Genomic DNA, 26,043 nt, shown 5'->3' with positions numbered 1-26,043 from the left:
ACGGTTTATAGAATCTCAGGTGGACAGTCACCAGATTCTGCTAAAAATGCCATGCCCTTCTAGAAACAGCTCAAGAAAGAACCCTGTACCTGCTTTAAGACCCATCACACACAGCAAGTGTGTGCTTACTACTTTTAAAAACAGGCATCGTCTCGGGCACGTCCCCCGTGCCTTGCAACACTGGCACAAGTGAACTGACAGAGCAGCCTGCTCTGTTCCTTTTTATGCTTCTGGGAAAGAAAAGTGGGCAGAAGGGAGGGGGAGGGGAGCAAAGAAGAGGAAGAAAAAATAATGCATATTCTAGGGTATTTATTACAGAACTGGCTACTAATGTATGTGGGAGGCACCGTTTGACAAACCAGAGGAAACCAAGCACACCCAGAAAGAACAGACACTACTGAGCACAGCCGCGGTGCAGCCACCTGCACCTGAGCTTCTTCAGCTCAGGTGAACCCTCCCAACAGCTTTTCTGTTCCTACTGAACAAGACACTCTTTTGGGGGGGGTTATACTCTCCTTATGCTCTCTACAGGACCACAAAAAGCAGCCTCTATCTGTGGGTATCATTGGTTCCTGCACTCAGCAGTTTAAAGCCCTCATGCTACCAAACCATCCGGCTTGTACTATTTCTGACTCTGAGCCTTAACTTGCTGGGGAGGGGGCTCTGCTGAGTTACCACCTCATCAGCCAAAAGGTTTTTACACCAAACTTTGGTGGTAACTGGGTACGGCTTCTACGGACACACCACATGCGCACAAGCCCTATACTCCGCATAGCAAAGCACTCTGTCGCTCTCCAGACCAGTTCTGATTTCTGAAGAACACTGGTACCCAGCCTGGAACAATTCAAACCACCAGGCTTCAACAAACAACACTGCAGTAAATGCTTCTGGTTCGAAAGAGCTATTTAACAGGTAACAACACTGCCTCTTTCAAGTCAGTTAAAAACAACACTTCAACAGGCACCCCCCAGCCCCTCAATCCCCACCACCTTAATACTAGTTAGATACTACAAGCCACCAGGGCTTAACTGGCACAGGCATTTTGGGTGAGGGGAAAGAAACCAGCCTGCCATGTATTTTATTGCTACCAGCGCACAGGGAGTTTGAAGGGGCAATCGACGTGAAGGCTACAATCACTTCCTCAGTAGATAAACCAAAAATAGGTTAAAAAACGAGGACTTGAACACACAAATAATCAAATAGATGCTTGGGGGGTTTTGTGTTTTTTTTTTCTTTAAACGTAGCTTACCTCAGTATTTTAACCAACATTATACATTTTATTGTTTAGAAAAGATGACACTGCAGAAAAATAAAATAAAATTGAACAGGACATCTCATATGGTGGTATAAAAAGTGTAATGGGAACCTGGAGGGGAAGAAAGGGACATGGAACAACAAAAAAACCCCAAACGAACGAAAAAAACCAACCCACCCAAACCCCCCACTACTCCAGAAAAAGTAAAAAGCTAAAACAAATTCCGGAGGTCTTGAATCTGAAGGCTTCAGCTTCAAATACACAACTACGTGTGCCTTTCATAATAACAGTAACGACCGAAAGATTATTTTTTGCCTCCTTCAACAGGCAAGTTCAAACCAGTAACAAACTGCTGGATCGGTAAGTAGGCAATTATGGGCTGCTTTTAGCTGTTACAAAAAGCTCCTTTACCTATCTTAGGGGTCATCCTTTATGTTCAACCTGTGCTTAACGTTTCTTAGTTCTGACATACTGAAGCCCAGCAGCACAGATGGTCTGTGAGTACTTATGGCCCTCAAGCATTTATTCTGCCTTTTCCCAAAGAACGACCCAACGTCGACTTTCCACCCGTACAGCAGCGAAGAAAGCAACTCCACCTCTTTCTTAGAGGGGTATGGCCTCTTGTGAAAGTAGTCTGTCAAAAACTGTTTCTGAGCCTCAGAGGAATTGTAATCATACTGTTTAGGATCTACTGCTAGAATGCGAAGATCCTCGCTAGAAGGAAGCTTCTTCATCTCAGTCCGAATCTTTTGTCGCTTGAAAGGCACTAGCCCTGAATTCACTTCTTGTTCTGGAGACAGAGTTACATCAGTACTTAAGGTCAGAGGCTGCTGTTCCTTGTTCCTTTGGTCTTCTGCGACAAAGCAGGAATCCAACTGCTTTCTTTTCAGTGTCGCAGAGTCATGCTTCTCACCGTTCACAAGCAGTAGCTCTTTCTTCTCAGTACGCTCCAGCTGCATCTTCACACTTGAGTTACTGTCTTTGGGAGCACTTCTACAACGGAGCAAATGCACAGCAATGGCTGTGAGAGTCATGTTTCCAGTGTACACACCACAACAGTGGATGCACTTGAAAGCAGGAGACTTCAGAATCGTATGCACGGTTGGCATGATATGATGCCGCTCTTTCAAATGCGCTTCGTAGGTTTCGTTGCTCGCAAACGTGCCAAAGCAAAAGGGACAGGTTAACACTTTTTTGTTGTACCTGTTGTTCACTGCTGCTGCCTGAGGCTTCACTTTGATGTAAACAGGGACGAGAGTCCGTGAGTTCAGTCCAGCAAGCACTGCCAAATGTACTTCTCTTTCACCAATGTCTTCTTTTGGTAACACTGTACTGAAATCAAAGTGTGGAAATATAAGGTCACCCTGAGCATCGTTACCTAGTTGAAACCCTCTGTTGCTATAATCTGCATGTAACTGCTTCTCCCCATTGTGTGTAGTTTTATTGTGCTCCATGAGGCTTTTTAAGTCATGGAAAGTAACTGTGCAAAACAAGCAAGCTAAGCCATGCATCAAGAGATGTTTCATAAGCTCTTCCTCACAGAGAAAACATTTACAAGAGAAACACCGTACCGTCTTTTCTGTCATCCACCTTAGAAAGGGGGCACAAGCTGCAAGTTTGTCAGGCTGCGGTGTTTCTTCCATTTTTACTTCAGTGTGTTTGTGGGCCACCTCCATGTGCACTTGGTAGACATTTGAAGGGAAAAGCTCATTGCAAACGGGGCAAGTCTTCCACTGCTTCGCCTGTCTGCTAGCCTGGCTTGTTTCAGGACCAGGTGGGGACACAGGGAAGGACATATTCTGAGATGTTAAAATCACTGGAGGAGAGGGGGCACTAGCCGGTGACTGGGACAACTGAGTTACTGTCCCAGACTGCATTAGCTGGATGGGCACTTGTGGTGGCATAACAGTTGCTACTCCACCACCAGAAGGTACAGGCAAAGTAACTGAAACTGGGGCAAGTGTGTACGTAGGTATCCCATTAACCTGCTTACCGGTTGGGATCAGCTGCCTAAGGATAGAACCTGCTGTCAAAAAAGTTGTATTTTGAGAAACCGCAGGCTGAAGTGGCTGATTTACTGGGATAACTGCTGGGGCAACGGGCTGATTAAGCTGCAGAAACCCAGGTCTAACAGGAACAACCCCAGAGGCAACAGGCTGGTTAAGCTGGAGAACCCCCGGTGCAACTGTCTGTGCCACAGGAAGAACCCTGGGACCAATGGGCCTACTCACAGTCCCAAGCGACTGGGTGACAGAGAGAACTGGGCCAACTTGGCAACTCACAGGGGTGACAGGCTGAGTCACAGGGAGCATTCCAGCTGCAACCGGACCATTTATAGTACCAATAGGTTGATTAATAGGAAGGAAGCCAGGGCTGACGGGTGAATTAAGAGGGAGAACTGTGGGGGGCACAGTCCTGTTTATGGTTCCAACAGAATGATTAAGAGGGATAGGTCCACCCACCACAGGCTGATTAAGGGGGAGCCCATGGGAAACAATGATAGGCTGGGAAGGTGGGGGCTGAATATTAACGTTATTGGGAGCTACAGGAACATTACTAGGCACAAGCGTAACTTGTGACGGGCTAACAACTGGAGCTGACGTTGTCTGGGGAAGGCTACCAGAGGCACTTGGAACAGTCAGTGATGTGACTGTATTCTGAACTGCTTTTGGCTGCGCCACACTCTGGTTGTGATTACTCTGTGGAAACGCAAGCTGGATGCAAGCTGGAGCTGTGACGGAACCTGCTGGGGCAGCGGCAGGCCCTGCAGACACGCCCTGGGAAGGCTTTGGAGCAATATGCATTTGTTTCACAAGTCCCGGTTTCTTAATGTGTTCTGAAATCACAGACCGAAGTTTGTTCTCCAGGTCTCTGTGTGTTTCAGCTGTCAAGACATGATACATTAAGGAATCTTGGCTGTTTGCAGAAGCATTACATTTTTTACAGTAGTGCTCAATAGAATTCTCTTTACTTTCATCAGGTTTCTGGCCAAAATACGTACTTATTAAATTTTGAAAATGGTTCATCAGCACATGTTTCTTCATATTGTAGTACAGTGTGTCTGTAAAGTGACATTTTAGACATGTAAAGTTTATGATGTCACTCCTGAATTGTTTCATGCCATCCAAAATGCTGACTGTATAGTTCTGTATTCTTTTATTAGATGAATGAAACATCCGGATATGTTTTCCCACTATTTTGGGATCAGAAGCAAATGCACAGCTTGGGCAAGGAACCACCAGCTCTTGGTCCACTTCATCCTCATGGTAACGGTGCAAGTGATTCTTGAATGAAGTAAGCAACTTTGACGAGAACTTGCATAAGCTACAGCAGTAGGGCTTTGTTCTGTATCTCTGCAAACAAAACAAAAACATCCACTTAGAAACTGCCAGTTCCTCAATCCCTGTTATCTGTTTGAAAATAAGTCTGCACTGTCACCTGTCAAAAATGCCTTCATTGGATGCATAGCATGTATCTTCTCTGTTTCACGGAGATCTGTTCTTGAAAAGCGGACATAAAGGTGACATACTTAAATGGAGAAACGTTTGTGCCCTCTTAGGCTTCTCCAGAGAAGCCTTAAGTCAGCTAGTTTCTACACCAGTTCACACGAAGTAATTCTCAAGCCGTTTTTGAAGAGGTGAATCACAGACCGAGCTAAGAATTCATATGCCACTGTACACAGGTGAAGCCTTAGCAACTAGTAACAGCAGCCCTTTTAATATGACACTTCTTTAAAGCTTTATTTAGGTTCAGGGCCACCTCCTATCTACTGGTGAAAAAAAGAGAAGGGACAAGAACTCCACCTTGCCCACATCAATACGCTAACCTTCACTGAAAGCTCTCCAAAAGGACTTCTCCCAGCAAAGCCACAAAAGACTAGGTTTGTTTATGAACATTCTTTTGGAGCCACATGAATAATAGAAAGGAATAACCCCCCTTTTATGATAAAGTAGCAATGCCTTCTTTGTATCATCACAACATAGTGGACACCCCTTGACAGGAATTTCTTTAAGAAATTTCCTCTAGCACACACACTACAGAGCATACAGACTCTTCTCAGAATAGTATTTTAACTAGATGAAAATAAACCTATCTACCACTAAACAGTGGTTTGCTCCCTCAACTACCCATCACTCGACAGCCTTAATTTTCATATCCATATGAACATTACGTGCTCCTTCTGAAAAAATTGGTAGCCCTGTCAAACATTCATTCTATCAACATCCTAGGAGGTTAATCCTGGCTCCTGCCAAAACCACAGATTCAGTCACAGCAACATCCATGTGACAAACTTACACTTCCAAACATCTAGTGAAACCTGTCCATTCCCTCAGATGTGTTTTTCACCTTAAAGACTTCTGCTCCTTGTGCAACACCATCCAAAGAGAACAAGCTGTTCCACCACTACAGCATCCAGCCTAGATAGATCACAGGCATGTTATGAGGAATAGCAACAAAAATTTATGGGGTTTTTTGTCATTTCATATAGATATGAAGGTGTCAGCAGCACTAAAAACAGTCTCCTGATAATAACCAAAATCCAACCTCAAAACACTGGGTCATATAAAACCACTGGCTGGCTAAGGCTGTTGAAGGTATCACTGCCCAGAGAAGCTGTGGACGCCCTCTCATTGGTAGTGTTTAAAATTAGTCTGGACGGGGCTTTGGGCAACCCAGTCTAGCAAAAGTTGTCCATGGCAGGGGGGTTGGAACTAGATGGATCTTTAAGGCTCCTTCCAACCCAAGCCATTCTGTGATTAACCTCTACTTATACTCTTTAGGAGTCTGGTCTCAGCAGCTACTAGACAGCACCACAGCAAATTAAAAGTAAGTTTTAAGCTGCTTCTAAAGTTTACCGAGTAGAGAAAAGCCACTGACACTACTGAACTAATGAAACACACAAAGCATTATTAAAAGCTGCACCTTTAGTTAGGTGACAAAGAGAGGTTAACTGCTTATTTTAACTGGTTGTTTAAAGCTTGGAAAAAGCTTCTATGCTTTCAAATACTGGGTCCATACACTCCTTTACTTCCCCTTCCATCCCGCTTCTGGTTTGGGTCTTTCTGTCCCCATAAACTTGCAGTGCAGTGTACACTCCACTTGACAGCGTAGTGTAATACACTGTCAATAACTTCTTGCTGCCAAGTCTGAACAACAGTCGTTAGGTGAGGTGGAAACACTCTGTGAGTCAGTGGACCAAGTGCTGAATTAATTTACTCTGCCGTAGTGCCGGTGTTTGTACTCCTTGTGCAAACACACGCTGCGGTGTACCGCTAAGAAACTGCTCCAGTAGCTGCGGAATGGTAACCAGGGCAAACAATGTTCCATGCCTTCTCAGCTCATTTATTGCTTGAAGGTAAAAATTAGAGACTTCAGGAAAAAATTCCATACCTCAAGTTCTATCAAATTAGGACGAATCCTAAAATCCCAACGCTTAGCTAAAAAAAAAAATAAAATCAAATAAAACCACCTCTTTCAACAGCTGTACGTGGAATTCCGTCTGCTGCTTTGGTGTCTTCTGTACGAAGCTTTCCCATACAGACACCTCAGAAAAATACTTCCACCAGCATGCTCTCCTTGCATACACATCAAAGTTGCTTTTCATGTTCACAAATGTAACTAATGGCATCTCAGATTTACAGAATGTTTGACAAAATAAGAATTCTAAGCGGCTTAGGAAAGACGAAGCATCCTGGAGATGGACCGACGCAGCCCTAACTGCACAGATTAAATCCAAATAGGTTTATTGGAGGCATTGAGTCCCACTCCAAAGAGCACACCCCAGCACGCAGTAACGCTTCCCATTGTGTAGTCTCACAGTCCCCACAACTTAGAGACAAACAGACACAACAGCCTCCAAAAAACAAACTTCTGCCAAAATTATTAATTCCTCCCTAAAAATACTACTAATGATAAATGCCACCAGCATCTCTAGCCTGCTGCGTTTCCAGTGCAGCTCAAACAACGTATGGCCCCTTTATAGCACCAACTTTGAAACAGAACATCCCAAGTAACAACTTCTTTTCTCCCAAATCTAGGCACCGCCATGCCAACGTACATGAATTATGCATATCAAGCAACCATGGTTCTTTAACAGAAAATTGGTAGTAACAAGTTTAGTGTGCAAAAGACATAGCTTGGCAAATCTGTTCCACAGCAACGTATTACAGGCTCTACACTGAAATTCATCCTGTCAGCTTTTTGGTCAGACATTAATACTACTAGTCACACTGACTAGCTGAGTCAGGGTCTGAATTGCACCCTTACAGTAAAGTATTAGGTCTCTCTGGCCTCTCTCCAGACACTAGGTATGAAAGCACATTCCCTCTCTAGTACATGATTTTTAGTTCTTTCCCATTTTCATTGAAATCACAGAATCACAGAATTGTAGGGGTTGGAAGGGACCTCGAGAGATCATCAGTATTCCTAAAGGACTGTGGAAGGACAACAGAAGTAAAAAAACCCATCCAAACCACCACACACTTTAAGTTTTAGAAAGGAAGCTTCACTTGCTCTGTCTTCATCCTCCTCTTCCCTGTTTCATGCTGGGGGAGGAATGGAAACCTCCTCTACTCATCTAACTCAGATCTCCCAACACTTTATTTCTTTCTTTAGTCAGAAGGTTGAGAAATACGTGTGTATATATATATATATATATAATATATATGTATATATATATATCATCAAAACAATTCCTAAACTAAAGTTAGTCTTGACTGAAAGTAACTGTAAGCCTTATCTGAAGTGGCACTAAGAGGCTAAATGAAATCTGTCTCTAAAAACACCTAGTCTAACAGTAAGTCAAATATGACTCTCATCCACAAATTCAAGTGAACAGATGAACCTCCAGTCTTAGATGTGTGAACTCAAGTTCAGAGAACTAGGGGATGAAGCAGACAAAGGTCCTGAAGGGCAGAAGGGGTGTTGCAGTTTTGTGAGGCTGTGCTGCTGAGATGGTTTGTGTAAGCAGCAGTCACAGTTTTCTGCCAGCCTAAACTATAAACAACGAGCAGTTCAAGCCCAAAGTCACGGCCCGAGAGACAGTCACAGCGCCTCTGAGAATCACACAGAGGAGAAAACAACCCAGAAGCAGCTGCATTTTGCCACCAGAGAAGGGAGCGAGAAGATGTAACAAGCTGTGCAGACACCAAGGCTGGGAAAGGGTGGGGGAGGACGTGGCCCGGTGCTGGAGAGAAAGATGCCCCTGCAGCCCGTGGAGAAACCCATGGAAAAGGCCGAGACCCCACCTGCAGCCCGTGGAGGGGCTCCACGCTGGATGGAGCAGGTGGAGACATAGAGAAGACTCTGTGACCCTATGTTGGAACAAACCCCTGCCAGCACTTGCAGCCATGAGGAGAATCAGAGACACAGAGATGAGAGAGAAATATTTGTGTCGGAACAGGTTTGCTGGGGGGAGGCTTGGAATCCCGTGGAGAACTGGGACTGAGAGACACTGTGATAAAGAGATAAAGCCCTGTGGGAAAGGATTCACATTGGAGAAGTTCATGGAGGACTGTCTCCTGTGGGTGGGACCCCATGGTACAGCAGGGGGAGGGTGTGGAATGAATGCCCCCTCCCCGCCCCAGCCGAGAAGGGAACCAACTTGCAAGGGACTGACCGAAGCCCCCGTCTCCCAGTCCCTGTTCCCCTGTGCTGCGATTGGGGAGAAGAAGGGAGTGAAACCATGACTAGAGTGAAGTCTGCTAAGAAGGGAGTTAAGATCTGGTCGTGTTCCCAACTCCAGTTTCTTCACTGTTCTTTGTAGCATAGTGTAATAAATTAGGTAGTTTCTCTCTTCTTCACTTTGTGTTGAGTCTGTTTGGCCCACGTCATTCGATGACAGGATGATCTCTCCCTGTCCTTATTTTGACTCCTGAGCCTCTTAATATTTTCTCCCCTGTCCAACTAAAAGGAGGAGTAATAGACTGACTTTGGTGGGCATCTGACCTCCAGCCAGGGCTAAGCCACCACAAGGGGTCACTTTCTACTCAATGACAGTCTAGCAAAGACTGAGTGTTGAGGGCCTGTATGTTGAGGGCTTTGTTAGAAAATGCAACTTGTATCCTTAGTTTGTTTTAAGAATAGTAAAGGCAGGTAAAAAGAAGTCCTGGTGAGCCACCAACACACTATTCTAAACCACTGTCTTTCGAGTGAGGATGACTAGAGAAGACTCACTGCTGGTACATGCTGTTGGCAGTCCTTCCTCATGGAAGCAATCAGGAGGCCTAAGGCTCTTCAGCAAGACTGAGAAAATACTATCTTTCCTTCTGGATATACTCCTGCACTCTATGTAGTGTCAGAGAAACTTGCTACAATATAAAATTATAGAAATTCTTTGGTCTGTTCATCTCAGTCTTTGTAGATTGTACCTTCTCACAAGGTTCCAGCTACATAGAACTAAAAGCTGTATTCACATACACAAATCTAAATGGTGTATGTTTTCCACTGCAACACTCCCCCAAGCTGCTACTGACAATTTCAGCTAAATCCAGTCACATATATACAACCACATTTTCACCCCTTCAACGAAAGCAGCAGCATGCTGTATACAAGATCATGTGAAGACCACAGAAGCAGAACATTAGTGTGGTATCTTAAGCATTGATGTTTAAAGCTGTATCCTTAAAGACAGTGAAGGATACACGTAGTGCTTATAACCAGCAGCACTGGAAGAGCTCTGAGGAAATGGAAAATCACTCTCTGACTAACAGTACTTAGAAACCAGTGTTAAAGCTTTTTTTTTTTAAGCCATAAAAAGGTGTATTTCAACTTTTACAGATCTTCTGAAAGTGATAAAATACAATGACTCCACATGCAACTCTACCCAGAATTTTTAACACCAATATACATACCTTCCTTTTGCCCACAGACTCCCAAGGAGAGACATCACTCCATGAAGTGTTGCAAAAGTGTTTTTCACCTGGGTCAAAACTTTTAAGACTCTAAAAGAAAAAAAAGAAACCAATAAATAATCCACTTTTACCATCTGTTCTGAGTTTAAAAAGTCTCAATACAGAGCAATGAGAAAGAAAAAAAGGAAAAACCCCTCAAAGAGGATGAATTAGAAGTCCACAGAGTATTCAGATGCATCTCAAAACCAAGAAATAACTTCTTTGACACCTCTGATTTCTTTTACCTCAAAGACTTGTTCATATTATAGGAGGAATTCTGAACACATCATAGCTACTGGAAATACTATAGGAGTGAAATAGTTACACTTTAATTCCATTGCTTCTAGCCAAGCTCACAGGAAACATTGAAAGATATTTTCTCTCTCTACCTTATTGCTCCTAAATCTTAATATTTTACTATTTGCTTCAATTTATTAACTTACCACTATGGTTTACTTTGAAGCACGTTTTAGTATTAAATCTTCATAACACTTCTATGCTTGTAACTTGGACAAATAAAAACTTTCCCAGTTCCTTTCCAATTTTCAGAGGACCACACATACCCAACAAAAACTTCATGGGGTAGGGGGTGGGGGCAGGGGAGGAAGAAAAAAAAAAAAAAAAGAAAAACAGAAAAGCCCACAAAACCCCCAAACCTGGGTTCCTGTTTTCAGGGTTCAATAGCAGCCTAGAGGGTGTCTGAGATGACACACAGGCTACACAGGAAAACAGCATCGCTTCTCCCCTCAAGTTCCCCTTCCTTTCCACACAAAACCCTCTGACGTGGTTTCACCCTGGCTGAGAGCAGAGATCCACGCAGCTGCCTGCTCCTTAAAGGAAAAGAGCAGGGGAAGAGGGGAAGGGGGGTGTGAGAAGCAAGGGAAGGGAAAAGGAAGGGGCAAATAACCCCAAAACCAAGAAACTAAAAGCCCGTGGGTTGGGATAGGGATAGTTTACTAAGATAACAGAAAGATACAATGTAACAATGCTAACAGGACTTTAGAGCAAAAATATATGAAGCTGTTGATGCACAATGCAGTTTCTCACCGAACCCACAGCTCAGGCTGTGCCACCCAGAGCCATCCCGGAACTCGACCGTCCCCCAAAAACCGCGTGTCCCGGAGCTGCCCCGCTCCTCCTCCCATCAGCCCCCCCCCGTTGTTCTGGGCAGGATGTAATTGGCATGGAATACTCTCTTTGGCCAGTTGGGTCACCTGTCCTGGCTTCGCCCCTCCTTTCTCATGAATAGAGAAATACGAAGAGCTGAGAAAGTCCTTGACTGTCTGACAGCAACTAGAAACATCAGGGTGTTATCAGCACTACTCCCATTTTAACTCTCAAACACAGCATTCCATCCGCTGCTACAAATCAAGTTAACTCCATCCTGCCCAAAACCAGGACACCCTCTTCACCCAAGATTCTGCAAGATGCTTAGAGAGGGAGAGATGTTTTCATCTCTGCACCAAACCCCATGGACAGCAGAAGCAAGTAATAAAGGTCATTTAAAATTAGCTCATCTTCAAGTGAAGTGGAATTAATAAATCTAATAGTTTGTAGTAAAAAAACTAATATTCAGATGAAATTTAAAAGCAACACAGGATACACTCAACAAAAAGAAACAAAGCCTCTAGCAGCCCAATACACAATCCTACACAATGCAGGCTCTGTCTGTACTAGGTTCCGATCCACACGGTGCAAGCATGAGCATCCCTGTGTGCAAGAGATTACAGCAAACCCGAAGGTCATGTCAGTGATGATTTCATTTAAATTTAATTCTTCGAGGATTATAGAAAAATATAGCTAAGTTTGAAATAAACTTTCAAGTTTCCCCAAAGAGATTCACAAGGAGCTCAGGGCAACAACAAAACCCTTCCATTCAACATTCAGGCAGTGAATGAGTCACCTATTTCTTCATCAGCCAAATCTTCTTTAAAACAAAACCAAACAACACCTTAGTAAGAATCCTTGCATGGAACAAAAGAAATCCCACAGCATTTGAGAATGCAATGCTCTTGCATATGTTTCACAGAGACAACAAAGAGACTTAATATTTATCCATAATTCTCCAGCCAAACACACTGGTGTAAATTGTACACTGTCAAAATTTTACTCTTGACACTTATATCCTAAACATGTTCTGTGTGTGGTTTGACTGCTCTCCCCCAGAGAGGCTCCTACGCTTGAGAGCCAGACTGCCACAAATGAAATGTGTGTGCAAGTCAGTCCAGATAATTTTTCTGAAGCAGCTATTTCCTACAGATAAATATTCACTGATAAAAAAAAACATAACCATTCTTATCACTCCAATTAGTCAGTGTTACGAACAGCTATTCTGAACTCTTGCTTTAAACAGAGATCCACATTGAAGTCCCACAAGCAAACTCTCTTCAGCTAACTTGTTCTGCCCTTTCCATATTTCTCACTCTGAGGACAGGAGGAAAACAGAAGAGAAAGGTAATAAGGGAATAAAAACCCTCTGGGAAGCTTGATTAATCCTGATACAGACTGGCTATTTCTAAGTTTAAGAGAAAGACATTTTAAAACTAGATCCGCTCTCCCTTCTGTACTAAAGCCATCACTGTTATCCATAACATAAAATGCTCAGAGTTTAAATGTAGGCTTGAAGATCACAATATGCTAAAGATCTAAAATAGTTTACTAAAAGCAAGCAAGCCTCTGACATTACAGTGTACTTAAAAGTACTATTTTGAGAATTGAACCAGTGATCTAGCACAAAAGGCTCATGCTCTCTACCCAGCAGAGATCAGTTCAAAACTTTTAGCCAAAAACACTAACCTATTCGGGCTCCATGAGAGAATACTGTCCATCATCATGCCTTACTGTAATAGTTTAAGGCCAGGAGGCAGGTCAAGTTTGTGTACTATTTCATACCGTTCCCTAAATTGTCCAGCCTCCTCAAAAAGCCAATGTCCAGAAATCAGTTTTACCATTGTAGGGAAGGGGGGAACAAAACAAAACCAAAACCCACCACCAGCACACAGCCCACAACCTTATAGCTACGTCTCACCTATTAAGGCATTACACACCCTTTTCGATCAAAAATAAATGCCATCATCGTATCAGCCAAATACAAATCAACATCTAGAAACCATTCTTCTTGCTGCTAAAGTTAGAGCAAACCAGCCCCAGGTTACCTGGAATAAACAAACTGAAGTTACGAATTTGGCTGAGGGAGAATTATTTGCAAATAAGAGAACACCACAGTATTTTTTGGCCCACCTCTAAGAGTTTTTTCAAGAACCAAAATGTTCACACCAGCATCTACTAAAAATGAAACAAAAGCAACCAAACACCCGTCACCACCACCCCTAAAAACAAACCAACCACAGAATGTTATTCCTCATTCACCATCAAATCACAACAGTCAAAAAGTAAGACTGTGTCGTGGTTTTACCCCAGCTGAGAGCCGATTTCCACATAGCTGCCTGCTCTTTAAAGGAAAAGAGGAGGGGGAAAAGTTGGGGGGGGAGGGGGGGGAGTGGTGGGAAGGGAAGGGAAAAGGAAGGGGCAAATAACAACCCCAAAACCAAGAAACTAAAAGCCCGTGGGTTGGGATTGGGATAGTTTACTAAAATAGCAGAAAGATAAAATATAACAATGCTAACAGGACTTTAGAGCAAAAAATACATGAAGCTGTTGATACACAATGCAGTTTCTCACCAAACCACACAACTCAGGCCGTGCCACCCAGAGCCGTTCCGGAACCCGACCGTCCCCCAAGAACCGCAAGTCCTGGAGCCGCCCCTGCTCTTCCTCCCGTCAGCCCCCCGTTACACTGGGCAGGACGTAATTGGCATGGAATACCCTCTTTGGTCAGTTTGGGTCACCTGTCCTGGCTTCGCCCCTCCTTTCTCATTAGTAGAGAAATATGAAGAGCTGAGAAAGTCCTTGACTGTCTGACTCAACTAAAAACATCAGGGTGTTATCAGCACTACTCCCATTTTAACTCTCAAACACAGCATTCCATCCCCTGCTACAAATGAAGTTAACCCCATCCTGCCCAAAACCAGGACATTATCCACCCCTTATTCCATACCATTTACATCATGACCTGTTCCAACTATTTCTTTTGGGTACAACCAGTTTCAGACACATAGATGTATGTACACATGTATACACACACATGTGCATACAGGTATTATTCCCTTTGTCTATGGACCATTCCTCTGAGTTTGTTGAGTAAATTAACATTTAGTCCATGATGATTTTCAGGCTTCATTCGTTGTAACAGTCTCTCATGGTGTCAGTATGCGCCACTGGATCGTTGCATGCTGTATCTCGGGCTCTCGACCGATACACCTGACATGCCCATGCTCAGTCTGTGAATCAAAGGTGTTCATTTTCAAAGCGAAAGAGAAAAAAGTTCTTGGTCCCATCATCGTGACACTCTTCCTTCATTGACTTGTATGACTCCAGCTGTAATTCCATTGGTACAACATACAGCAACATATAGCAATTACAGCAATAATGAATATACAATAACGGGTTATTTAGCAATTATTATAATACAATTTCTACTTTATTAATTATATTGACTATTCTCACCTAAAATCAAATCCCTTTGAGGTATGCATCGAACTTCTCCATCCTTCTGCATTACCCACCAAGTACAGTCAGGTCCTTGAGCAAAAGCAATCCCAGACATGGGTTTACCTTTGCCTGAAGCAGGGATGACCCAAACCGTCTTCCCTAATATACTCTTCATATGCACCACTGGGACTCTGTCTCCTTCTACAGTGCGTGGAAATTTTGACTGGGCAGGGCAAGCCCGATCGGTAGATCCCCTAGAGTTAACTAACCACGTGGCTTTGGCTAAATGTGTATCCCAGTGTTTGAATGTTCCACCACCCATCGCTTTCAGGGTAGTCTCTAAGAGCCCATTATATCATTCAATTTTCCCAGAGGCTGGTGCATGATAAGGAATGTGTTTCGGAAATGAGTCCCGTTGTCTGACTCGATTCTTTCTGGGGTGCCGTGTCGCCATAGGACTTGCCTTTCAAGACCCAGGATTGTATTCTGGGCAGTGGCATGGGGTACGGGATATGTTTCCAGCCAGCTGGTGGTTGCCTCCACCATTGTAAGCACGTAACGCTTGCCGTGGCGGGTGCGTGGGAGGGTGATGTAATCAATCTGCCAGGCCTCCCCATATTTATATTTCATCCACCGTCCTCCATACCAAAGGGGCTTCAACCGCTTCGCTTGCTTGATTGCGGCACACGTCTCACACTCATGGATAACTTGTGCAATAGCATCCATGGTTAAGTCCACCCCTCGATCCCAAGCCCATCTATATGTTGCATCTCTCCCTTGATGACCTGAGGAATCATGAGCCCATCGAGCTAGGAATAATTCACCTTTACATTGCCAGTCTAGATCTACCTGAGCCAGTTCAATCCTAGCAGCCTTATCTACCTGATGGTTGTTTTGATGTTCCTCCATGGCCCGACTCTTAGGTACATGGGCATCAACATGACGTACCTTTACAACCAGCTTCTCTAACCGGGCAGCGATATCTTGCCATAAGTCAGCAGCCCACATGGGTTTGCCTCTACGATGCCAGTTGTTCTTTTTCCGCTGCTGCAACCACCTCCACAGGGCATTGGCCACCATCCATGAATCAGTATAAAGGTAGAGATTTGGCCACTTTTCTCTCTCAGCAATGTCCAGGGCTAACTGTATGGCCTTCACCTCAATGAACTGGCTTGATTCACCTTTTCCTTCAGTGGCTTCTGCTACTCATCTTGTAGGACTCCATACAGCAGCTTTCCATCTTCGATGCTTTCCCACAAGGTGACAGGACCCATCAGTGAACAAGGCATATTGCTTCTCATTCTCTGGCAGTTTGTTGTGAGGTGGGGCTTCTTCAGCCCGTGTTACCTCCTCATCCTCTGGTGACATCCCAAAATCTTTGCCTTCAGGCCAGTCTGTGATCACTTCCACAATTCCTGGGCAATTAGGGTTTCCTATTCGAGCCCGCTGAGTAATTAGTGCAACCCACTTGCTCCACGTAGCATCAGGGGCACGGTGTGCAGAAGGGACCTTCCCTTTGAACATCCAGCCCAGCACCAGCAGTCGGGGTGCCAGGAGGAGCTGGGCTTCAGTTCCAATCACTTCTGAAGCGGCTCGAACCCCTTCATAGGCGGCCAGTATTTCCTTTTCTGTTGGAGTATAATTGGCCTCAGAGCCTTTGTAGGCCCGACTCCAAAACCCCAGCGGTCGACCTCGAGTCTCCCCTTGTGCTTTCTGCCAGAGACTCCAGGTAGGGCCATTCTCCCCGGCTGCAGTGTAAAGCACATTTTTAACATCTGTCCCTGTCCGGACAGGCCCAAGGGCCACTGCATGGACTATCTCGCGTTTCATCTGCTCAAAGGCTTGTTGCTGCTCAGGGCCCCACTGGAAATGATTCTTCTTCCGAGTACATGGTAGAGTGGGCTCACAATGAGACTGTAGTTTGGGACATGCATTTGCCAAAAAACTGTAACACCTAAGAAAGCTTGTGTTTCCTTTTTGTTACTTGGTGGAGACATAGCTGCTATTTTATTGATAATGTCCATTGGGATCTGACGACGCCCATCCTGCCATTTTATTCCTAAAAAATGGATTTCTTGCGTAGACCCCTTGACTTTATTTTATAGCAAAGCCAGCTTCTAGAAGGATTTGAATTATCCTTTTTCCTTTCTCAAATGCTTCCTCTGCTCTAATGCCCCATACAATGATGTCATCAATATACTGCAGGTGCTCTGGGGCTTCACCCTTTTCCAGTGTAGTCTGAATTAGTCCATGGCAGATGGTGGAGCTGTGTTTCCACCCCTGGGGCAGATGATTCCACATGTATTGGATGCCCCTCCAAGTGAAAGCAAACTGTGTCCTGCACTCTGGCGCCAGTGGTATTGAGAAGAAAGCATTTGCAATGTCGATTGCGGCATACCACTTGGCTGCCTTTGATTCCAGTTCATACTGCAGTTCCAGCATGTCCGGTACAGCAGCACTCATACCTGGAGTCACTTCATTTAGGCCACGATAATCCACTGTCAGCCTCCAATCTCAATCGGACTTCCGCACTGGCCATATGGGACTGTTAAAGGGTGAGCGGGTTCAGCTGATCAATCCTTGACTCCCCAGTTGATGAATCAGCTTATGGATGGGGATCAGGGAATCTCGGTTAGTACGGTATTGTCTTCTGTGCACCGTCGTCATAGCGATTGGCACTTGCTGTTCTTCAACCTTCAACAACCCCACAACAGAAGGATCCTCCGAGAGTCCAGGCAAGGCACACAATTGTTCAATTTCTTCTGTCTCCAAAGCAGCTACTCCAAAAGCCCACCGGTACCCTTTTGGGTCTTTAAAATACCCTCTGTGGAGGTAATCTATACCTAAAATGCACGGAGCTTCTGGGCCAGTCACCATGGGGTGTTTCTCCCAGTCCTTCCCAGTTAGGCTCACCTCAGCCTCTAACACAGTCAATTGTTGGGATCCCCCTGTCACTCCAGAAATGCTGACGGGTTCTGTCCCAACATGATTCGATGGCATTATCGTACACTGGGCACCAGTATCCACCAGAGCCTTGTACTCTTGTGGGTCTGACGTGCCAGGCCATCGGATCCACACAGTTCAATAAACACGGTTATCCCTCTCCTCCACCTGGCTGGAGCCAGGGCACCTCTATTGTTGCTGATTGTGTTGGCTGTTCACTGGTGCAGCGTTCTTCCTGGCGGCACTGCGTTATGCAATTCTTTTACCTCGCAGCTCATTTACTCGTGCTTGAAGGGCTGAGGTGGGCTGCATCCCCCACTTACTCATGTCTTCACCATGGTCACGCAGGTAAAACCACAGCGTCTCTCACAGTGTGTACCTTCTGTATCCTCCCTTCTGAGACGATGGACGCTTTCTCCCAGTAGCTGCAACATTGCTCCATACGGGTTGGGAGTTGGACACATTATTGTCCAGTCGTTTGACCAGTTTTTCTACAGCTCCGATGACAGAGAGGGAAACATTGTCTTGATATTTCCGGAGTCGGCAGGACATGTCATATATGGTTGGTGGATCCGTATCACTCCAGTCCATTGCTGCCAGTGAATTGGTGTGCCCTGCTGGTGCACTTCATACAACCTTACACCACATATCTGGGGTGCATAGTACTTCATCAGGATCAGAGGGAAGCTGTGAGTTGTCCAGATCATAATAAATTATCTCCCAAACAGCTAACTCTCTCAGGTGCTGGACAGCTGCCTCTATGCTGTTACACTTGGGTGATTGACATGTAATATATTCCTTTATGGGATACCTTTCCTTCACACTTGACAGTAGTCGACTCCAGAGGCTGAGGATTTCAGGCTTTTCTTCAATTGCCTTATCAATGCCTCCTTCTCTAGCTAGGGATCCCAACTGCTTGGCCTCCCTGCCTTCTAATTCCAGACTCCCGGCCCCGTGATCCCAGCATCGGAGCAACCAAGTGATGATGTGCTCATTTGGGTGGCGGCTGAAATCTTTTCGAACCTCACGCAGCTCACTCAGGGTCAGGGATTGTGTGACAACCTCTGGTTCTGCCTCATCCTGACGTGCTCCAGATGACCCCCAATTCGTCATCATCGTCATCATCCTTCACTAAGCGAACAGATTTCTTTGTGCATTTCCTCTTTTGTATGGGAGCAACAGACACTGGTGTGGGTTGGTTTTTTGTTTTACAGTATCTGCTGTAGGGGTAGCAGTAGCTGCAGCATCCGTTGGACAGTTTGCAACAGCCACATTTCCAGTCACAGGGGTTGCAGTAGCCTCAGTGCCAGTCACAGAAGTTACAGTGGCCTCAGTGCTAGTCACAGTGGTTACAGTAGCTGCAGTGCCGGTCATAGGGGTTGCAGCAGCTGCAGTCTCTGCTGGTCTGTTTTCCTTCCTTTCACTCTGACAGTGCTGACTGCTATCAAGCAGTGTTTGGTAAATAGTGGCCAGGGCCCAGCACAGTGCAGTAAGGTGTGCATCTCTGGGAAACTTACAGCAACTTCTTTTCAGACATGCAGTCACTTTATCAGGGTCCTGTAACTGTTCAGGAGTGAAGTTCCAAACCATTGGGTGTGAGAAAGTGCCTAGGTACTTGCGCATACTCTGCCACATGCCCTGCCACTCGTGATTATCCAGCCTCAGAGAAAGCTCGTGAGTGGTATTCATAAACCTATGCTTAATATATAATGAAAACTGAACCATCTGCACCAAACCTACCAACAGCAAAATGCTTGTTTGAATATCCCAGGGATACTGAAGATTTTCAAAAACTGTTATAAGAGCTGTTGTATTTAGCCCAAAGGAAAAGAAAGCAACGTAGATATTCCTTTCTGTACCCCCACCATACCAGCTGTTGTTATTAACCCCTCCCTGTCCAAAGAATAGACAGGGCAGCAAAATCTCATACAAGTACCAGCACAAGTTCACGATCATCGACATCACTGTATCATAGACTGTTGTCATAAAGTACACCAAAAGGAGGTACGGGAACGAAAACAGGAGCCGCAGCCCCAAGATGGTAAAAAATCCTGCCCAGGATTGCAATACAGCACACAGTGGTTTTGCTGCCACAGCTGTGACCACAGCCTTGTGAATAAATACCACAGCATCATGACTAGAGACTGCTTAAACAACACTGCTTATCACAACTTTGTCTTAATTACAATCAGGTCAGGGTCAGATCTATTGTTATCCCAACCTTTTGGGCCCCACACTGGGCACCAAAATGGACTGTCGTGGTTTTACCCCAGCTGAGAGCAGAGATCCATGCAGCTGCCTGCTCCTTAAAGGAAAAGAGGAGGGGGAGAAGTGGCAGGGGGGGTGAAGGGAAGGGAGAAGGAAGAGGCAACTAACAACCCCAAAACCAAGAAACTAAAAGCCCATGGGTTGGGATAAGGATAGTTTACTAAAATAGCAGAAAGATAAAACATAACCATGCTAACAGGACTTTAGAGCAAAAAATATATGAAGCGCTTGATACACAATGCAGTTTCTCACCGAACCCACAGCTCAGGCTGTGCCACCCAGAGCTGTCCTGGAACCCGACCATCCCTCGAAAACTGCGCATCCTGGAGCCGCCCCCTCCTCCTCCCACCAGCCCCCCTTTATACTGAGCAGGATGTAATTGGCATGGAACACTCTCTTTGGCCAGTTTGGGTCACCTGTCCTGGCTTCGCCCCTCCTTTCTCATTAATAGGGAAATATGAAGAGCTGAGAAAGTCCTTGACTGTCTGACAGCAACTAAAAACATCAGGGTGTTATCAGCACTACTCCCATTTTAACTCTCAAACACAGCATTCCATTCGCTGCTACAAAAGAAGTTAACTCCATCCTGACCGAAACCAGGACAGACTGTAATCAATTCCTTAGCAAAAAAAAAAAGCCAACAAAAACATAATCAAAACATTTATACTTCAAAGGGTCAATACAGAACAGCTTCTTAGAGACTTAAGTACAAAACAAGGTACCACACAACTAAAACATTTGGAGAATGGAAATCACTACACAAATACACTTCTCCCTGAGCTCTTATTTATTTATATATATCAAACACTGTTAACTGCAATAACCAAGAATATTCTAGAATTAGTTATGCATGTAGATCTTAAGTTTCTTCCCCCCATTTCCTTACACAGTTTCAGAAAAGACACCACAAAAGACACAACAGCACCCGTACAGAGAGTTAACTTAATTTAGTACCATCATACAGACTTTAACCCAAACTCTTGATTACAATGAACATCAAGTCATGAACACACTTGACAGTCAAAAAGGCCTGTGTACCAGCTGGCCAAAATACACTACTGTTTAATCACTGGGTTGCACTACTGTGTGCACCCTTTTTTTGGTGTTAGGTTTGCCAATCCAACAGTGTAAATTCATCCTGCTTGTTCCACAATACTTTTTCCTGAAAACAGCAACAAAGACCCACCCTGATCTCCCCTGTGCTTGCTTGCACTTTTTAAGATGTAGAATCGAACCCCAACTCAGTAAGACCAGTTTGCCATTTTTTCCTGGACATAAAGTTTGAAGGCCTGCAAAACGATTACTGGGTCTATGCTGGTTTTCAGAACCAATGACTACTTGGATATCCTTCAGAGGATATGCCCTTATGTGACAACGTGCCTTTGAGCAGACTCAAGCCTTCACCTGATTGTGATTTCAGAAGAATTTTTTAAAAAGTTGCTATGTAATACACAAATAACATTTCTTTAATCTGTGGTCATTTTCCTAAAACTGCACTCTCTTCCTTTTGTAGAAATATTATTAGCAGAGAATATGCAGCACCATCTATAACACATCTTGTTGCTTCTATCAATTTAAGTATTGAGACACTAAATTCCACACACTCAAAATATGAGCAGTCAGCCATGAGTAATTCTTCAGGTAAAGACCCCACCATAAAGATCCACGGCAGAGGAGTATCATATATATGCTAAAAAGTGAAATATTTTTCAAGGGTTTACATTGTTTCAAATTCTTTACCTTCAACAAATCCCTGCAGCTGTCAAGCCCAAGATCCACAAGAATGCCCTTCACCTTTTTTCGAGCCTTCCTGATATTATCAAGATTTTGAACAGGAATTTGAAACATTTTGCACTTTTCCTGAAAAAGAAACGGGGGGGGGGGGGGGGGGCGGAGAAGGGGTGGGAAGGGAAGATATAATAATTGAACACAGGCACTTTAATACAACAGTATTAAAACAAAAGCCTGAAAAATATATTTTAAAATGTGAAAACCCAAAAGGCCAAAGAACTGCTACTCAATAATATATTGCAGTAGGTCACTTTCTTCCTCTTAAAGAATATGATTTTTTGAGGGAAAAATTTTTTATATTTTTCTACCTAAATAAAATTCCCAATTTGTGCTTTCAGATCTCTGTGTTTCTATATGGCAACTATATTGTCTTCTGTGGGGCTTTTCTGTAAGGGGAACACGAACACCAGAATTTCAGTAATTTCCACCCACAAAATAACTGTCATCTTGTTCAGGAAGGAGGAATTCAACACCTTTGACCTTGAATGTTAAGAGTCAAGATAAGAAGCCTCTGTGATAATTTGGTTGGTTGTCATGTATGTACACGCTTATAAATATGATTGCTAGTAAAATCTCCTGCAGAAGATTTCTACTGCTGTAAGCTGATTTGGACCTTGGCATAAAACAAGTTACTACAATATTAATGCAGTAGAAATAAAACATAATTAATGTAGGGCATTGATAGCTAAACGTGCTGAAGTGGGACAAATTTTTCTAGAACCTTCATGCCTTTAGGTCTCCTCCTCTGAAGAGATGTATGTCTCTCTATCACCTTCCCCTACTCAAGAATTTAGATTTATACTCTACCCTGCTCCCTCCAGCAAGCTGCAACAACAGTTGAAGCCCAACACAGAGAGGAGGGTGGCGACTAAAGCAAGATTACAGGAAGACACGTTACCCACTTTATCTGTCTGCACATATCAGATGCTTATCTTTAGATCCCAGTGCATCATGAGGTATCCTCTTGGGCTTAGCTTTAGAAGTATGCACCTTTATCACCTCCTCCCTAGATTACAGCAAAATGCAATTTAGACTGAGATTTAAGACACCTAAAAGGACAGGAAATGCAACAGAACTACCCTGCACTGAAAAAGGTCACTGGGAGCTTCAAAGGAATTTCTTTGTTCTTATGTAGCTGACAGAGGGCCCAACAGAGTTTATAGTATCTCAGCCCTTACTGCCAAACAACTCATCTATCCAGGAGAAGTTGTAACTAGAAGAAAAAAATTAAAAAATAGAAAATCCCCAAACAGTACTTTGGCCTTGATGATCCTTCCCAGAAAGTCTTGAAAAGCTAGCTATACTTTTCAAAAAAAGAAAAAAGGCAGGATTACTGTCAACATGAATGAAATCTTTGCCTTGAAAGGCAAGACTTTCCTGCAAAGTTGCAAAAACCCCTCCCACAGAAGACAGAAGCTACAAGCTAAGTCTCACCAAAAGCAAGCACAAACTAAAAACCACCACCCAACTTTTTCTGCTCTGTATGTCATCACTCAAGAAGAAAAAAAAACCCCAAATGTTAATTTATGTACAAAACACACAATTGAAGTTATTTTAATTAAAAGTGAAACAACTTACATGCTATTCTCCTCTTCTTCTCCCCCCAAAGGAAAGGTGTGTAGAGAGAAATGGAGAGGGAGCCCCATTTGACAGATGCTAATCTTGTTTTCTAGTATTTTTTATCAGTAAAAAGCGTGGAAGACATTCTGATACCATTGGGGTGGGTGCAGAACAGGAACCTATACAGAATGGAATAAATCAGAGTAACTAGTCTGGCATTCTCTCAAAATCCAAGGAGTAAAATTAAGACATAAAATCCTCTTTTCAAAGTGAAGTCAACCAAAAATGTATATAGTTGCTGGTTAAAGCTTTGTGATCAGCCCCTTTATGATAGCACCGACACTATGGTCCACTGCAGGTAACAACAGAACTGACAGGATGTCATCATGCTCCAGAAGGGGATGTGGTGCAGTATGTTAGGCTCCGGTGGAAACAGGTCTTCCATGTCAGTCTCATGCACTGATGCTACTGAAGGAGAAGCAGACATTTCTTGAGGCATGTCTAGCTCACAAAAAAAGAAAGCTTAGTCTACAGAGGCGTTACACGGATCTTACATACCGTATCTCAAGAGTTGTCTTAAACAGTAATCTTTCTGAAATGGAAGTCATTAATTCAAGAGTAAGAAAGAAAGAAAAAGGGGAAAAGCAAACTTGAAGACAAATTACTTATTTTTTCAGTTTTCAAGTAGTTGGTCCTCAAAAACACGTACGTTTCTGTATCATGTGCAAGGTTATTCAGTTGGCTTTAAACAAACTGCTTGAGAGTAAAGCTTAAGTTATTCATCTAACATTCTTTGCATCTGTTAGACCAGCAACGCCCTATCACAGAGGTCCCAAAATTTCAACCTTCTAAGCTTATTCCCTCAGTTTAATTCCCTGATTACTCAGCAGTTTATTACCCTTATGCTTTACCTACTGACTACTCCCCTAGTATTCTGGACATTTGCAAGCCTTAGCCTGCTTTTTGTCTCCATGCATAACTACAGTCAATCTTTTGTTGGTGTGCATCCCATTCCTAACCAAACTCAACATGAAAGCACGGTAAGCAAAATTAAGCCTGAGTTAATCAGATTTCCTTTTAGGAAATCTATGCAGCAGAAGAATCTAATCACAAACAACTTCTAAACGTGGCTACCAAAAAACCGATAAACCACTGTGTTTTCACAGACATTACCAGTTCAGAAACAAATCCAAGGCAAAATAAATTTAAAAAATTTTTAAAAATCACTGCAGCAGCTGACGTCCCAAACTCGGTTCTGAAAAATGTTCTCCAACCCTTGCTTGAGCATTTCATCCATCAATCTTTCCTGCATTTAGACTTCATTTAAATAACACCTCCGTACCAACATGGCAACCTGAAATTCTATGCAACACTAAAGGTTCCCTTCATTTCTACAACATCTGTAAGCATGTTCTAACATCCAACCACGTTCAGCTTTTCCACAAAGATCACAAACACATCTCTTCCCTTCCAGTAGTGCTGCAGTTTTTTAACACTAGTCTAAGCAACAACAGCCCAGACAGTACCCAAGTAGTCAAAACCACATACTACTACTCTGCTTGACTAGAATTCTTCTGCGTTAAAAAGGCAAAAAACCCCTAACATTTCACCTCTCCAAAGCGAGAAGCCACCACAAAATGGGAAGTTCCTATTTCTCTTCCTTTAGACTATCTCTTAGAAAAATACTTGTTCACCTTGGAATGGACCTCAAGAGGACACCTAGTTCGGCCTCCTATTCAAAGCAGGTTCAACAATGTATTGCAACCAGGGGACTCTGCATCTTGGCCAGTCAGGTGTTAAAAAACTTCATGGACATAGGTTTGACAGCCTCTCTGGGCAACCTCTCCAGTCCTGGACTGTGCTCACAGTGAAAGGCTTTTTCCTTACATCAAATCAGCACCATTATACTTCGTGTTCCTACGGTGGCTAGGCATATGCAATCAAATTAAGTATGAAGCTGGTGGGGCTAGAGCAAGAAGATGCACAAACGTGCCATGCCTTCCATGTGTACTAGCCAGGAATTAAACTCAACAGGACCCAAGCTCATTCTTGGGCATCTGCAAGGAGCCTACATAAATCTCACAGGGCTCATCAGCCCCACACACATATGAGCAGAAGTCACACACCAAGCCCAGCTACTCGAAGAAGGACGTTTGTACTGCACTAGTCTGCCCAGAACAGTAGACAGCATAACTCACTCACAACCTGAATAACTGGGCAAGAGGACAGAAATGAATGCCATCCAGAGGAACCTTGACAGGCTTGACTAGTGGGCCCACAAGAACCACATAAATTTCAGGAAGGCCAAAGGCAAGGTCCTGCACATGGGTCGGCACAATCCCAGGCACAACTACAGTCCCGGTGGAGAACGGACTGAGAGCAGCCCTGAGGAGAGGGACTTGGAGGTGTTGACTGATGTCAAGCTCAAGGACCACAAGGGTGATTGAAGGGCTGGAGCACCTCTCCTATCAAGACAGTCTGTGAGAGCTGCGCTTGTTCAGCCTGGAGATGATTTAGGGACACCTTATAGTAGCCTTCCAGTACCTGGAGGGGACCTACAGGAAAGCTGGGGAGGGACCATCTGTAAGGGTATGTAGCCATAGGACATGGGGCAATGGTTTCAAAGTAAAGCAGGGTAGGTTTATATTAGACATTAGGAAGAAGTTCTTCACCATGAGGGTGGTGCACACTGGCACAGGTTGCACAGAGAGGTGGTGGAGACCCCATCCCTAAAGGCTTCAAGGTCAGGCTTGACAAAACCCTGAGCAATTTGATCAGTTAAAG

The 26,043-nt window shown here is 44.0% G+C and overlaps 1 protein-coding gene across 1 annotated transcript; it reads right to left on the bottom strand.

Moving 5' to 3' along the window:
- Positions 1-1,284: 1,284 nt before the first annotated feature.
- Positions 1,285-23,457, bottom strand: ADNP2 (ADNP homeobox 2). The gene is made up of 4 exons (XM_084260199.1): positions 23,278-23,457; positions 21,649-21,768; positions 10,108-10,197; positions 1,285-4,608 (listed from the first exon to the last, which is right to left on the bottom strand). Exons 2-4 carry the CDS (start codon positions 21,754-21,756, stop codon positions 1,672-1,674), a joined length of 3,135 nt encoding a protein of 1,044 aa, XP_084116325.1. The 5' UTR covers positions 21,757-21,768; positions 23,278-23,457; the 3' UTR covers positions 1,285-1,671.
- Positions 23,458-26,043: the final 2,586 nt, after the last annotated feature.

Source organism: Gallinula chloropus, assembly GCF_964237585.1.
Source record: "Gallinula chloropus genome assembly, chromosome: 2".
NCBI classification, from domain to species: domain Eukaryota; kingdom Metazoa; phylum Chordata; class Aves; order Gruiformes; family Rallidae; genus Gallinula; species Gallinula chloropus.
The sequence above is the reverse complement of the archived record's forward strand: the minus strand, read 5'-3'. Positions and strand labels throughout refer to the sequence as shown.